This window comes from Sinohyriopsis cumingii, chromosome 13 (genome assembly GCF_028554795.1).
Source record: "Sinohyriopsis cumingii isolate HCF-2022 chromosome 13, ASM2855479v2, whole genome shotgun sequence".
Classification (NCBI taxonomy): Eukaryota; Metazoa; Mollusca; class Bivalvia; order Unionida; family Unionidae; genus Sinohyriopsis; species Sinohyriopsis cumingii.
Window position 1 is genome coordinate 69,588,073 of NC_142973.1, and position 15,580 is coordinate 69,603,652.

Sequence of the window (15,580 nt, forward strand, 5' to 3'; positions counted from 1 at the left end):
ATGATATTTTAAAATCCAGTATAAATCTTCACCTCGTTTGCAGTTATTATCACGAACTCCTCTACTCTTAGTCATGTACTTAAGATAGGAGGTTAAAGTTTAGCAGGATTTCTCACGACATGACTACGCTGATGTCCATAAAATCGGTATATGATATTACCAATATTTCTCACGACATGACTACGCTGATGTCCATAAAATCGGTATATGATATTACCAATATTTCTCACGACATGACTACGCTGATGTCCATAAAATCTGTATATAATATTACCAATATTTCTCACGACATGACTACGCTGATGTCCATAAAATCGGTATATGATATTACCAATATTTCTCACGACATGACTACGCTGATGTCCATAAAATCGGTATATGATATTACCAATATTTCTCACAACTTGACTATGATGATGTCCATTAAGTTGCATATAAAATTACCCAGATTTCTTCAGTCCTGACTTCACATGTTCATAAAATCTGTATATAAAATTACCCAGATTTCTTCTGTCCTGACTTCACATGTTCATAAAATCTGTATATAAAATTACCCAGATTTCTTCAGTCCTGACTTCACATGTTCATAAAATCTGGTTATAAAATTACCCAGATTTCTTCAGTCCTGACTTCACATGTTCATAAAATCTGTATTTAAAATTACTCAGATTTCTTCTCACATGACTATACTGATGTCCATAAAATCTGTTTATAAAATTACCCAGATTTCTCACAACCTGACTATGCGTGGCTGATCCAAACACTTCAGTGTGGGTTGCCACCTTTTGGTTGGATGATACCATTGCCACCACAACTCTAAATTTGGTGCTACCATTCCAAATTGAGAAAACTGAATGCTTTGATAACTACATCGCACTCAATGTTGATTGCATTTGCTGTGATCTTTTATTCACAATGTCTTCGTGCAAAGGATGTTGACTAATTCATTGAGGGAAAAAGCAAATTCTTTACTTGTACTTTTTGGAACAACACAGGGTTCGCAGTGTTACAAGGCAAACTTCAATTTAGTAGCTAAACACCATTCCATGCATATACCTTGCATATACCGTGGATACATGATCAGCCTCGTTTTCATGCATATACTGTGCATATATTATAGATATCATGTGACACAATCAGCCTCATTTTCAGTTGTCATTTCAGTCATTTTTCATTGAATTTGGCAAAAAGTGTCAAAAAGTTGATAGTAAAAATGCTAGTTTGGCTAACTCTAGGTTATAATTTGTATATTTTAAACTACTTCTTTGCATATCCGATGAAAAATGATGCAAAACAAGAAAGTAACTAAATCGAACCTGTATGCATCCACCCCACTACCGACCATTATCATTGCTACAAGCTTATCATATTCCTCAACTCAAAACTAGCTGTTAAAAATCTATACTTGCTTTTATATATACTCACCTTTGTAGACTTGACTTAATACTAGTTTTTCAGAATTTGATAATCGCTTTTTCTGAACTTACTTGCTTTTCTGAGCTCGATACTTACTTTTCTTTGCTGAATACTCGCTTTTATGTATTCAATACTCACTACTGAAATGAAAGTAAACCGGGCCAAAGATGATACCATGGTAAAGAAAAGGTATAACTTAATTATAATAATAAAATCAGATTAGGATTCATCTTATTATTTTCCATTTTCATCTTATTCTTCATGTGATGATGATGATGATGATGATGATGATGTCATTTACCCCTGTTGGTAAAGACTACTGATGAAGAGACTGCTGACTTGACCAGTCCAGCCAGGGCGTCGCCTTTCTCCCCCCAGCCATGACCGTAGGACTCCGCAGGGTATGCTGCCTCTCCATGTTTTGGAATGTCCAGACCTGCAAAAGAAACCGGGATAAAAACAGAGGCATCAAATTTTGCTTCAGAAAGTGGAAAGTTTGGAATAAATCATCACTCCTGGATAGCCATTGACTTTATAATGTACATGTCAGAACTGGATCTCAAACCAAAGACTGTGTAGGTGCAAAGCAAGTGCTTTCATAAAAACATATGTTTATAATATGCGTCTTCGATGTACACAAACAATGCTCATGATTTTGCTGAATTTGTTGTACCTTATTCACATACTAGCATCAGACTAAGTTAATACTGTTATAAAAACCAATACTGAAAAGCAAAGTAAATTGGATTAATATACTCTCTCTCTCACCCTTGATCTCATATTCAAAGGACACTCTGAGTATGCCCAGTTTGTGGAGAGTAAAGAACATGATGAAGCAGAGTGAGGAAGTCCAGGCAAATATGGATGCCATTCCAGCCAGTTGCCATGCTAGGTGCTGAAATTAGAGAAAAAAATATACATGTGTTGTTTTGGAGATACTTAAATTACATACAAAATTTTAACTTCTCATGAGCAACTTAGATCATAAATGTTTCTGTCTTTTGTGCACTCACATATGTGTACGGATTCACAACCACCCCGCCTCAATGAGTCAAGACCTTAAGAAAAAGTATATATTTTTCATATTCTCAAGTGAGGCAGAACTAGATATTGGACTTTAATTAAACCACTAAAGAAAATATATTTAGATAAATGTTTTTACAGGAAATCAGTGACTCTGGAACAATTCATTAGTGTCAAAGAATAGTTGTCCTCAGTTAAAACTTTAACACTCCAACAGTTGAAAAGTTTCTTTTGAATTTGTAAACATACTAACTAGAATAGACTGATGAGCAGCCTACATTTATGAGAAATTAATTAGTGATCTCAGAAAAGGAACCAGTCAGTTTTGACCAGGAGCTCAGACAATAGTCCCACTTTAGTGGCTTGTCATAAAAAGTTGACATGCAATAGGATAACAAAATTGAAATCCCAGATGTGTTTAATTTCATTTTGAATAAACCTCAAAAAGAACGTCACATCAAATGAGTTGTATTGCGTGACATACTTTCCTTGTCAAATTCAGTTTGAATTTGGTGACAGTAAGTGAACTATGTCCCATATTTCATGCTCTACTTACTTTGATTAAATTCAACCCCAGTATGAGTTTGGTGACAATAGTTGAACACGAGTACAACAAACGGTACATTTCTATTCCTGTGTTTTATTGTCCTCTATGTAGGCAGCAATAGGACATGGTTAACTCTGGAGATACGACTATCAGGTCTCAATACCATTGACCACTGACCTTTAGGCCTTTAGGCCCCAAAATATACAAGTTTCTTTCTTACTGTATATGGAAGCCATCCACCAAGTTTGGTCAGGAACCTAATATAAAATAAACACTATTGTGCAAAATCCATTGTTAGCTCCTTACATTAGGAGATGAAGAGGTGTTATTAAGTACATATTGTACATTATTCATTTTTATGAGCAAAGCTTTTGTGTTTCTCTCATGACAAAGGTTGCTTTATTTTTTCACTATGTATACATATTGCTATACCTGCAAATCCTGAATCCTGTTGAGGATGTGCATTTTGATTAGTACACATAATAAATATATTTACCATTTTACTTAGGAGCTTTGAATTTATTTTTCAAATGTAATTCATGCTATAATCATCAAACCATGTGATTTTATGCTAGGCGAAAAAATCAGCCTTTCACTGGTGATGATATTGACAGGCGGTTTATGGGCTGATATTGCCTATTCATTAAAACCTGCAACATTTGCAGTCAATCTTTTTTACATACATCGGTGTACATGTTATACATTTACTGGTATTTCTCACAGCTGTGGAGCTGCAGTCGGCTGAGGGGTTCTTTTGGTGACATGTACATAATATATTTCCGGAGCAAATCCTATGTTTGACAATTTGTAAATCCACGTGGAATAGCACAACCTTCTCTCCTGTGACCATTATGAATTTTGCGCTAGATATGGCTGTTACCAAACACCGGTATGTGTCTAAAGTGTATGCAGGTGTGTTCTGGAATGATTTGCATGCAGCAAAATTGCACAGTTTAATGAACAGATTACATCAGACCCACATATCGTCCATCAGTATCAACACAGATTTGGGGTGGGTGGAGGGGTTCATTTATCTAATTACTGTTATAGTACCACAATCTTACAACAAAAAATGGTTATAATGGCCTATATTTTGCATTTTACTGGCTTGGGGTTAAGTTTTGCATTTTGCACAGGCCCAACATTTCTTTTGATCCGTTATATAATAATAATAATAATGAGGACTTTGTATAGCGCCTAATCTTTAGAAGCTCTAAGCGCTTTACAACATTAGACAACACCGATAAGATAAAAAACATATAATAATATTATTACAAAAACAAACACCATGAAATTAGAAAAACATTAAAAACTAAAAAACATGCTGAGAATATTTCAGGTAGGAAACATTATTAGGTCTTTAAGTTTGTTCTTGCAGTCAAAATAAGTGAGTTTTGAGAGCCCTCTTGAATGTGATCACTGTGTCTTTGTGTCTAAGTTCAGTGGGCAATTCATTCCATGTTGCTCGGCCCTGGTATGCAAAAGAATGCTGTCCATATGACTTTGTTTTCATAGTGGGAATAATGAGTATACGATTGTCAGAAGAGGAGCGTAAGTATCTTCCTGGTGTGTACACATGGGTGAGGTCAGATAGGTATGTTGGACTAGAGTCCGACAGTGAAAAGTAGCACAGAGAACAAATTTTGTGTTTGATTCTGGATCGAATGGATAGCCAGTGTAGGGTACAGAGCAGCGGGGAGGTGTGCTCTGATCGTGGTACTCTAAGTATGATCCGAGCAGCTGTGTTTTGAACTTTTTGAAGTTTCTGGAGCAGATATTGAGATGAACCAGACAGAATTGAGTTACAATAGTCCAGTCTTGAAAGTACTAATGAACACACAAGTGTTTTAGTGGCATAAACTGAAAGATATTTGCAAATTGAGCTGATGTGTCTCAGCTCAAGATATGCAGCCTTGCATATGTTCAAGACATGTTGGTGCAATGTGAGAGTACTGTCCAGAGTAACACCTAGGTTTCGTACTGATTGTGTGAATTTGATGTTGGTGTTGCTGATATTTATTGTTTGAGGTAAAGGATGTGAATGAGAAAGCCTTTGTGTTGTGATCAGAATGGCCTCAGATTTATCATCATTCATCTGCAGCTTGTTACATGTCATCCATGATTTCACATCAGAGATGCACCTCTCTACACCTTGGATGGTAGCATCAACTTCAGTTGGGTGGCTAGATTTGTATATTTGGGTGTCATCAGCATACAAATGGTGAGACACTGGATGATGATCTATGACACTTGAGAGCGGCTGAGTGTACAGAATGAAGAGAACAGGTCCAAGAACAGACCCCTGTGGAACACCACAACATATATCAACTGGGCTGGAGTGTATTCCATTTGCAGATACAGTTTGTGTCCTGTTGACCAAGTAGGACTTGAACCACAGTAAGGCTGTATCATGAATGCCAAATACATGCTGGAGACGGTGAAGTAATATATCGTGGTCTATTGTGTCAAATGCTGCAGACATATCAAGGAGGGTGAGGACTGTAATCTTTCCGCTATTCAATGCAGAGAGAATGTCATTAACTACTTTTAGAAGAGTAGTTTCAGTACTGTGGCAAGGGCGATATGCAGATTGTACATTGCTAAAAAGACAGTTTGAATTTAGATACAAGCTGGGATAGAACAATCTTTTCTAAGATTTTTTATATGAATGGGAGATTAGAAACTGGGCGGTAGTTCTTTAAATCGTTATGGTCTAGTGTTGGTTTCTTCAGCAGAGGCTTTACAGTGGCAGTTTTGAAAAATGATGGGAATACCCCGGATGAGAGAGAGGTATTAATAACATCAGTTAGTGAAGGCAATACTGGATCTAAGCACTCAAGCAGCAGTGATGTTGGAATTGGATCAAGTTCACATGACCTTGGTGCACTCTTCATCACGATTGTACGTACGAAATCCATAGAGACAGGTTCAAATGCTGCTAATGGTTGCTGCTCAAATTCTGTATCCCAACTGTATGGTGATGACGAGTCAATTGAAATTGTGGTGTCAAGCTTATCTCTAATGGTTTGTACTTTGTCACGGAAGAAATTTGCAAACATGTCCGGAAGGTCGACTGGAGAGAAGATAGTTGGAAGTGGTGTTGATTTGTTCCTTGACATTAGCTTGTTAGTAATCTAGAAGAGCTCTTTGCAGCTGGAACTTTCCATGATCTTAGTAGTGTAGTGGGCTGATTTCGCTGCATGGACTATATTTGTGACATTCTTTTTAGCGACTTCATAGATTTGCTTATGAATAGTGAGTCTGGTGGAAAGCCAGAGCCTCTCAGCTTTACGACGGTCTCTTTTAGTAGTGCGAAGCTTGTCCCTAACACTGCTATACCATGGAGAACACTTTTGAATTGATACTCTGCACTTGGTAGCTGGGGCATGTTTGTCAAGCAATGAACGCAGACAGTTATCGAGTTGTTCTGCGGTAGGAGGTAAGCAAGTTGTTAGGTTAGCTTGGATGTCATGCATTGAAAAGGGGATGCATGTCTCTGAGTACTAACCCTCGTCACAGAAGTAGTATCACCATGGCCTGTGTTTTATGCTTCACTTAGTTTGATCACGTTTTTTTGTTTTTTTTTTTAAAGTTAATTCTCAATCACTTTTCAGGCTGGAATCTTTAAACTGGACAATCCTATACATCTCTATTAGTACCACATCTGCATAACAAGAAAACATCTTTGTGACCTACTTTTTACATTTGTCAGTTTAGGTCAGTTGATGCTTTTTAAGCTCTTGAGTTGTGACCACGTCACGCAATCCAAGAGAAATGGTCGAACTATGGTTTTATTCCATCGCTGATGGTTTTCCTTTGCACAGCAAAAACTGGTTGATTATATAACCATAAAATAACATTGAAATGAAAGTTACGGTATTTATTTATAAATGCTAGAAAGGGTGTAATTTATTTATCTTCTCGCTATGTAGATGAATCAAAAGTTGCAAATATTGAATCTCTTGCCTGTTGCATCAGCAACTATGACGTTTTAGTATTAAAAGGCATAGTTAAGCTTACATAAATTATACGTCTGTTTGACATTTTTGCGATTTAATATAATCTTGAAGTCTCATAAGCACACTATATATTCAATATGTATTTTTTTAAAATAAAAATTTCGGTTTGATTTTTGTTGCTGAACAGTCTGTATCATCCACAGTATATTTCTGTTGTTTGCTTAATAATTTCTCTGTAAACAGAAAATATTTATGGACTTCATATTAATTTTAACAATATAAAATCATACCCTTAATAAAATTATTTTGATAGGATTTCACTCAACCATTTTCAATTACCTGGATTTAAACTGTGACATTTAAGAATATAACTTTTATAACACATTTTTTCTCAAATAAAAATGGTCTATTCTTGGCATTTTCGCTAGTTGTCCTAACAGAAAGTTATTGACATCAATACATTATGAATTTTCTTCAGTTGATTTGAAGGGAAATAAAATTATTGCTGATATTATATATATATATATATATATATATATATATATATATATATATATATATATATATATATATATATATATATATATATATATATATATATATATATATATACAACTTCCGTAATGTATAACATTCATAGCCAGGCAAGGTGCAGTGTTTGCCTCATCACATTTTTTTATTTTACATTTGTGGGTCATTTTTCGTATCTGAAGGTTGAATGTGTCTGATATTTTTCATAAACTTTAGAATTTAATGATTTTTTCTTCTTCTGAACTTGGACCATTCATGGGATTTGAATGACATGTTGACACATGCTATGTTCATACATCTCACTGATTTTCTCACTATATATTTATATTATATTTCATCTGTATCTCACTTTGGTTAAGTACTTGCTTTTAGCACGCGTTGCTGGCATACTAAGTACATACTGTCCTACTTAAAAATCGTGAGTGAGTGGATGTGTCTTGATGAGTAGTATGCCCTAATTACAAAAGATGTCTCTTTGACCTGTATTTTATGTTTCAATGACTTTTTTAAATTTTGTATTTTAAGTTAATTTAGCTGTTTATCTTAGAATCATTAAACTTAATAACTGGGTGCATCTCTGTAAATACTACACCCATACAGCCAAATAAGGTAACTGTGACCTGCATTGGTTAAGCAGCTGTGTTAAACCCATGATCAAATAGATTTCCCTATGATATATATATATATATATATATATATATATATATATATATATATATATATATATATATATATATATATATATATATATATATATAGAGAGAGAGAGAGAGAGAGAGAGAGAGAGAGAGAGAGAGGGGGGGGGGGTCTTTTCTGACCAGTAAAGTTTAAAGTGGGAACAATTATATTTATTCAGGTACTAACTTTCCATATTAATGGTTATTAATTGTATATTTAGAGAAGATTAACTGTGTATTGCACATGTGAATGAGTATGTATTAGAAGGATGGACTGCATGCATTTCATGCGAGGTCTTATTTGTAGTGGTTAATCAAGGAAATTAATGAAGCATGAACTGTACTTGCTCATACTGACTGTCACTTCCGGCGATCACTCAAAGCCGGAAACGACAACCAACAAAATCCTGCATTTGAAACAATGTCCTTTTTTACTGTTTAATGTCCTTTATGCCCAATCAAAAAGGCTAACATTTCATAGGTCAATATCATTTTGTTCTAAATTTATTTTCTGCATGATACTTTATTTATACAGTGGCTGTACAGTGGCTGCTGTGGGCCACTAAAAGCCTTACAGGTGCGATCAATGTAATCGTTTGGTCTTTGAGTCATCATGATTTTGACTTTGACAATGTGACCACAAAGTCAATAAGCCTCTTTCCTACCTCAAGTACAAGCTCTCCGCAAACATTAATCAAGCCATGTGGTCAAGAACAATATTATTATGCAACAAAAAAAACTTCTTTCAATCACAATGATCCTGACCAATGCCCCCCTGACGACCCCAAATCAACTGGTTTCACTGTTACCAATTGGCTAAGTCTTCCACAAATTTTGGTGAAAGTACATGGTCGAGAACTGAACTGGGCTGTTACGGGGGGGGGGGTTGTTGGAGTTAGAAGCTCTCTGAATAATGGAAAGAATGACTAAAGACAAAACTGAGTAACAGCCACAGCTAGAGCAGTTGAATTAGAAATCTGTGACAGGAGGATGCATTTTCTTCAAAAAAATTCTTTCAGTGGTGTTGGTTGGATATGTTATGAAAATAATGTTTCACGGTTTCTCTAGATTTTCTGTCTTTATCCATCTCGAAAGGCACATCAATAATATTGATCACGTATTGAAAGGTCTTTAATCCGTGATGCCCTCTGTCAACAGTGGTTGAATTATGCTGAGCACTTTTTAAACTAACGTTGTTTCAATGTTTATTTGGTTGATTTTATTCTCTTTCATTCACTTTGTTATTTTAATAATGCGATCATATTGTATCATAGATTTGCATAATTGTATGAATTTCAGATAACATCAGGGTAAGAAGCTCGCTGTCATATTTGGCAAAAGGTCTGTTGATTGGATGCTTTTTTTATAGAAGTGATTGGAATAATTTGTATAAGTCTGTCCTGAATTGCCTTGTCTTGGTGGCAAAATTTTATGCGTGCTGTGTGATGAGTGCGTGTTAAAACATTAACGGTAAAGCCATGCACAGGAAATATAGGCTTATTCGAAGTAAATATGTGAGAACTGATATTCTAATTTTGACCTGATTAGTCTTAATCTTCAGTTTAACGGAATTTAATTTTAAAGTTTTAGTGTCTTTCAATTAAGGATGCTTTTGTCAGATTTGGTCATTGTTTTTTTTAACAGATTTTGAGAATTCGTTTAAAGGTCTTATACTGTAAGTAATGACGAGCATATTAAACGATGAATCGGCGTCATTTACTTTTGACTTTTGTGCAGGAATGCTGGTTTTTAAACAAAAGTCGTTAAAAGGTGTTTCTAACTTGGTCCATATTTGATGGCGGATCGACTTCATTTGTACAAACTTGAAAGTCCTCGTGCAAAGATGACTCCTTCCAAATTTGTATTGTAATTGTTACACTGGTTTTTGAGAAGTAGTTAATAAAAGAGCTGTTGACAAACAACGGACGACGTGTGCCGGAAACAGGGCCATACCAATAAGTTCATTTTACCTTACAGTCAGCTCAGCTAAACATTTTATAATATTCAATAGTGTTCTATACTTGTTTATATTAATAGTGTTGCCTTTACAATAAGGTGTAAAACAATAAATATTAACAATACAATTTTTATTGAATATTCTATTTCTGAATTCAAAATTCAGTTTTCATAAGCTAAATATTAAATGTCACAAACTTATTTGGGATTATCAGAAAAATAGAGTCGAGTTTTGTATCTTGAAATATTTTTAGTCAGTGCATTTCTAATATGTATATGAAATTGCCTTCCAGATCATAATTGTGGACACTAAAGACAGAAAAATAAGTACAAATATTATACACAAAATTGTTTCTTACGCTGCAATTATTTTAAATTGCATTCACTAAATAATATTACCATTGATATTTACTTTGGATATTTCTTGACATATATGTTATTTATATAAGAAAAGTCCCAACCGGTCACTACTTATTCATATTCCATAGTATTCTATGGAAGGGAAGAAAGTCGGTATAGTCATGGCCCCAGGAACAGAGAGGGGACTGAAGCACTCAACAGTGTTGATGATTTCTGTCATAAAATGATTTTTTTTATATCTCAGACTGTTTTTAAGATGAAAATTTAAGCTTGTTTATATCACAAAATATTGCTAATATTTATATCAAAAAAGAAATGTTCAAGTTTACATGTTCAAGTTTAATTTTTTAAAAATCTTAAATGTTCTATGTTAGGTACATATGAAATAGCTACAAATGTAATACTTGTCATAAAATATTTTCCATACAATTTTTAATTTTATATGTCAAAGAAAACATCGATATAAAAATACAGATCAAATTTGAAGTAACAAATTTATGATATTATTGTTTATCTATATTTTGTACTTCATTTTTATCCATGATTGTAAGTTGTACTATTGATAATGTAAACAAAATATTTCCATAACGAACTTTTGTCCATGATTGTAAGTTGTACTGTTGATAATGTAAACAAAATATTTCCATAACGAACTTTTGTCCATGATTGTAAGTTGTATTATTAATAATGTAAACAAAATATTTCCATTACGAACTTTTGTCCATGATTGTAAGTTGTACTATTGATAATGTAAACAAAATATTTTGTACATGACAATAAGTTGTAAACAAAGTGTTTACGTGGCATCTGAGTTCAAGGCCCAGTGATGTTTACAATTATATTGGAGTTTTCCGTTGTAATGGAATGATTCGCACCCACGTTAAGTGAAAATGTGTTTACGTTTTCCTGTTATGATCAGTCTGTGGCAATCACACTTTACAGCTGTATTCAAATATAATTCCAGAGGAATTATTTATTTAAAATATTCATTGGAATTTCTAACTACTCATTCACTTTTTTATTTATACACACTACTAATGTGAACTCATTTAAAGCCACTCTGGATTTCCTCGCTGTGTTATATCATGATATTCAAGACTCTTGGAATTCATTCAGAACATTATATATGTTTAGATTTGTGATAGGAAATTTAGGACTAGTTGGGATTTTAATTCACTATACTATAAGTGTCTCTTGAATAAATTGTTGTTGGTTTTACTTGAATTGTGGATTTCACTTTCTTTTTGTTTCACATTTCAGACCAAGAGACGTAACAATATAAAAAGCGCTTCATGTTTGAATATGCTCTATTACGTACGTATCCCGATCTCTTGTCCCACTTGAAAAGGATTCCGTATTCATAGGAGAAGAAAGGTACCGCCAGTGCTCCCCACACGCCACCTCCAACATGCACTGAAATTAAGTGCGTATTATTTATATAAAAGCAAGTACGGCTGTGGTTGGCTGTGCACATTTTGACCACTCCGCCCATACATTAATCAAAATGTAATATACCTGACCGCTGACCAATGCTATCACATGCTAGGTGTTGGTCGCTACCAGCTGCTGAAAGTATTCTCTTGAAATAAAATCAAATAAACGATTACGGGAATTATTGTACTCAAATCTTTGGGTCCAATATTCAGTAGAATTAACTCCACAAAATGATGGCTTAGACACCTGAAAATAAAAGTTCGCTGAGGTTACGTGAATAAAGAAAATTAAATTGTCTTGAAATCCGAAGATAATTCACAGACTCATTATACAGAAACTGAAATGGCTAGGTCCAATAATCAGGCACAATACCTAAACTAAATGATGATGAAGAACACTGAAAATCAAACTGAACAAAGTTGTCATCAGTAAAAAGTTGCACAAGGAACCCAACGAGAACTAAGAGATTTATCGTGCGGAAAGGAAAAGGTACGAAATCGACAACCAAAGGCCATAACTTCGCAACAAGATGATGCAGTACAATGACAATATAACTCAGCAGAACTGACAATACTAATTGGTCGATATCTTACCAATATCAGGCTGTACATCAGTTTTAGCTGCAATTAAATTTGTAAAAAGAGAGATTTATTTTGTAGAAATGACAGTGAATGGGTCCGTGAACCATGGGCTATAAATATGCTTAATAATGACAAAGAATGGTGATAATGACCCAATCCAAGGTCCCATCTGTATTAAAATGGATACAAATTTTGGAAAACATGGGGAGAATTCGTTCAGAAATGAAAGTTGGATGAACGAACGGATGGAAGGACGGTAATACAAGAGGAGGATTAAATGGAAAAGCAAAATTTAAGATCCCGTTTTCTTCCAAAGGCGGGAAAGAAAATGTATTTTTCCGTATTTGCCAGATATGCAAGTGAAAGAGATCTTGACGATACAGACACAGTAAGCAAGACCTTTGTGTCACCTTGGATACTGGACAATGCACATCATGTGTGTTTATTTCCATGTTACCAGTTTAACGCCTTACAGATTGGAGTATTGCATTGGTATACGTTTTAGAAGCGTGTGGTATAACATGTCTCTGGTTGTTTTCCTATAAGGTTATTTTTTGGCTATGCGTACAGAAGAACTAGGATTGTCACAAAGACACAGTCTACTTAAAAAAGCCATTAAATCAAGTATTCTTCCATAAAAAAAGCTAACGTTTTTGTAGGGGTTGGTTTACTGGCTAATCCGCAGTGGTATTCGCAATATTCATATACGATTTCTGCAAAATTTGTTAACATCAATTTCTTCTGCGCCAACTAAGAAATAATGATCATTAATTTTTCTTTATGAATCCTAGCAAAATCAAGACAGGCAACCCAACATAAAAAGCTTTTCGAGTCTGACCTTGATTATTTTTTTTATCAATCGAAAGAAAATATCTTTACAAAACCAAAGTTTACTGCGATTTTTTGAATACAAAACACAAGATCAAGTGCAGGAGCGAGAGCGAAAAATATGTCCTGGCCAACACATCTGAACCAACAACTCAAACTTTCTTGGCATATATATATATATAAATATATATATATATATATATATATATATATATATATATATATATATATATATATATATATATATATATATATATATATATATATATATATATATATATCACTTATAAAGAGGATGTATCGACAAGAAAAAGATCATCATCATGATGATCCAGAAGTACATGATTTACCTGCTGTAGCATCCAAAGGATCGTCTACTTTTATCTTTATAGTCAGCCACGTAATTATCATGTAGGACACCCCTCCGATGACTCCCACTGCGAAGGCGGAGTACGAATAGTACTGATTACAGCCCCCGCAAATTGATACCTGTATTTGGAAACAATAGTGAAATAAAGAGGATACTTTCATAAAGATCAAAATATGGTGTCGATGTTGTAAAAGATTTCTGTGTATCTGAAATTACCGTAAAACTGATATATAACTGCAATCTGCATCGACCCAGGAATGTCGCCATTTGATTAGCCAGCTGATCAGGATCTACGATGTTCGATTTACTTATGATTTTAAGTAAAACGTAGTCTAATGTGTCACCGCATATTTTGCCATTAATAACATATCCAGTTAATGGAATGAATACAGATATTTCATGATATTAAATACCATACAATATTCAAATGTCGATTATGGAAGTTTTGTTCAAACTGTTTACAAGTATTCCATACATGGAAACTCAATATTCATCGTTACTATAAATTAATATTTTCATCGTCTACCAATAATTGTGTTAAAAAGTTTGACCCGCACACAAGTTGGCAATCGAAACATCGCTCTGCCATTTCCATCAAGAAGACAAGTAACCTCAAATGGAGTCGTAGGAATACATACAAATGTGATGGGGCTTGACGAGTCTTTGGAATACATACAAATGTGATGGGGTTTGACGATTTCTTTAGTGGAATTCAACACATTAGTTGCGACTGAAAAGGACAACAAAGTTCTGATTGTAATTTTGTCTTCTTTTACCCCATACCGTGCAGTCAATCGGAACATCCTTGGCCTTTTCTGTTAAGTCGAGAAAAAGTTCACTGGATGTAATTTGAAAAGCAATGAAAACCATATTCAGACCTACTTTTGTGTCTAGCATTGGGGTATCTTGGCGCAGATATGTTTCATCATGCCCCCACATAGTCACATTATCCTCACACCAGGTCGACCAGTCCTAGCAGTAATCTCTTAATGCTGAGCACCAAGCAAGGCAAATGCTAGTACCATTTTTTAAAAAAAAGTTTTTGGTATGACGCGGCCGGGGTTTCGAAACGCGCGACCTCCCGCATGCGAGGCAGATGCTCTAACCACTAGGCTACCGGTGCGGTGGATTCCAAAGAATTACGAAATCAATGTGCATTTGAACGCCGAAGCGCGATTTAGGCGTGTGTTTTAATATAATATATCATATAAGTTATAATGAGAAAATAAATGCATTATATCACCAAGTGAAAATTCTCGACAATAACTCTTAGAATTGTAATACGTGGGGACTCAGACCCCATTAAATGTGCCCCATATCTTCTATCATAATAGTTTTCCATGTTCTACTTAATAAAGCATAACATGATACTTATCCATGTTCTACTTGATATAGCATGATACTTATCCATGTTCTACTTGATATAACATAATACTTATCCATGTTCTACTTGATATAACATGATACTTGTCCATGTTCTACTTGATATAGCATGATACTTGTCCATGTTCTACTTGATATAGCATGATACTTATCCATGTTCTACTTGATATAACATGATACTTGTCCATGTTCTACTTGATATAGCATGATACTTGTCCATGTTCTACTTGATATAACATGATACTTGCCCATGTTCTACTTGATATAGCATGATACTTGTCCATGTTCTACTTGATATAGCATGATACTTATCCATGTTCTACTTGATATAACATGATACTTGCCCATGTTCTACTTGATATAGCATGATACGTATCCATGTTCTACTTGATATAACATGATACTTATCCATGTCTATCTGATATAACATAATACCTATCCATGTGCTACTTGATATAACATGATACTTGTCTATGTTCTACTTGATATAACATTATACTTATCCATGTTCTACT

The 15,580-nt window shown here is 34.5% G+C and overlaps 1 protein-coding gene across 4 annotated transcripts in view; it reads right to left on the bottom strand.

Annotated features, from left to right (window-relative positions):
* LOC149785793 (putative ammonium transporter 1) overlaps positions 1–15,580 on the bottom strand; it is a 94,017-nt gene that overhangs the window by 2,910 nt on the left and 75,527 nt on the right. For all 4 annotated transcript variants that reach the window (XM_089979724.1, XM_089979726.1, XM_089979723.1 and 1 more), the window contains 4 exons: positions 13,663–13,801; positions 11,788–11,882; positions 2,185–2,311; positions 1,718–1,852 (listed from right to left, as the gene is read on the bottom strand). In XM_089979724.1, the coding sequence (XP_089835850.1) occupies positions 1,718–1,852; positions 2,185–2,311; positions 11,788–11,882; positions 13,663–13,801 (496 nt within the window). The remainder of the gene's footprint in view (positions 1–1,717; positions 1,853–2,184; positions 2,312–11,787; positions 11,883–13,662; positions 13,802–15,580) is intronic.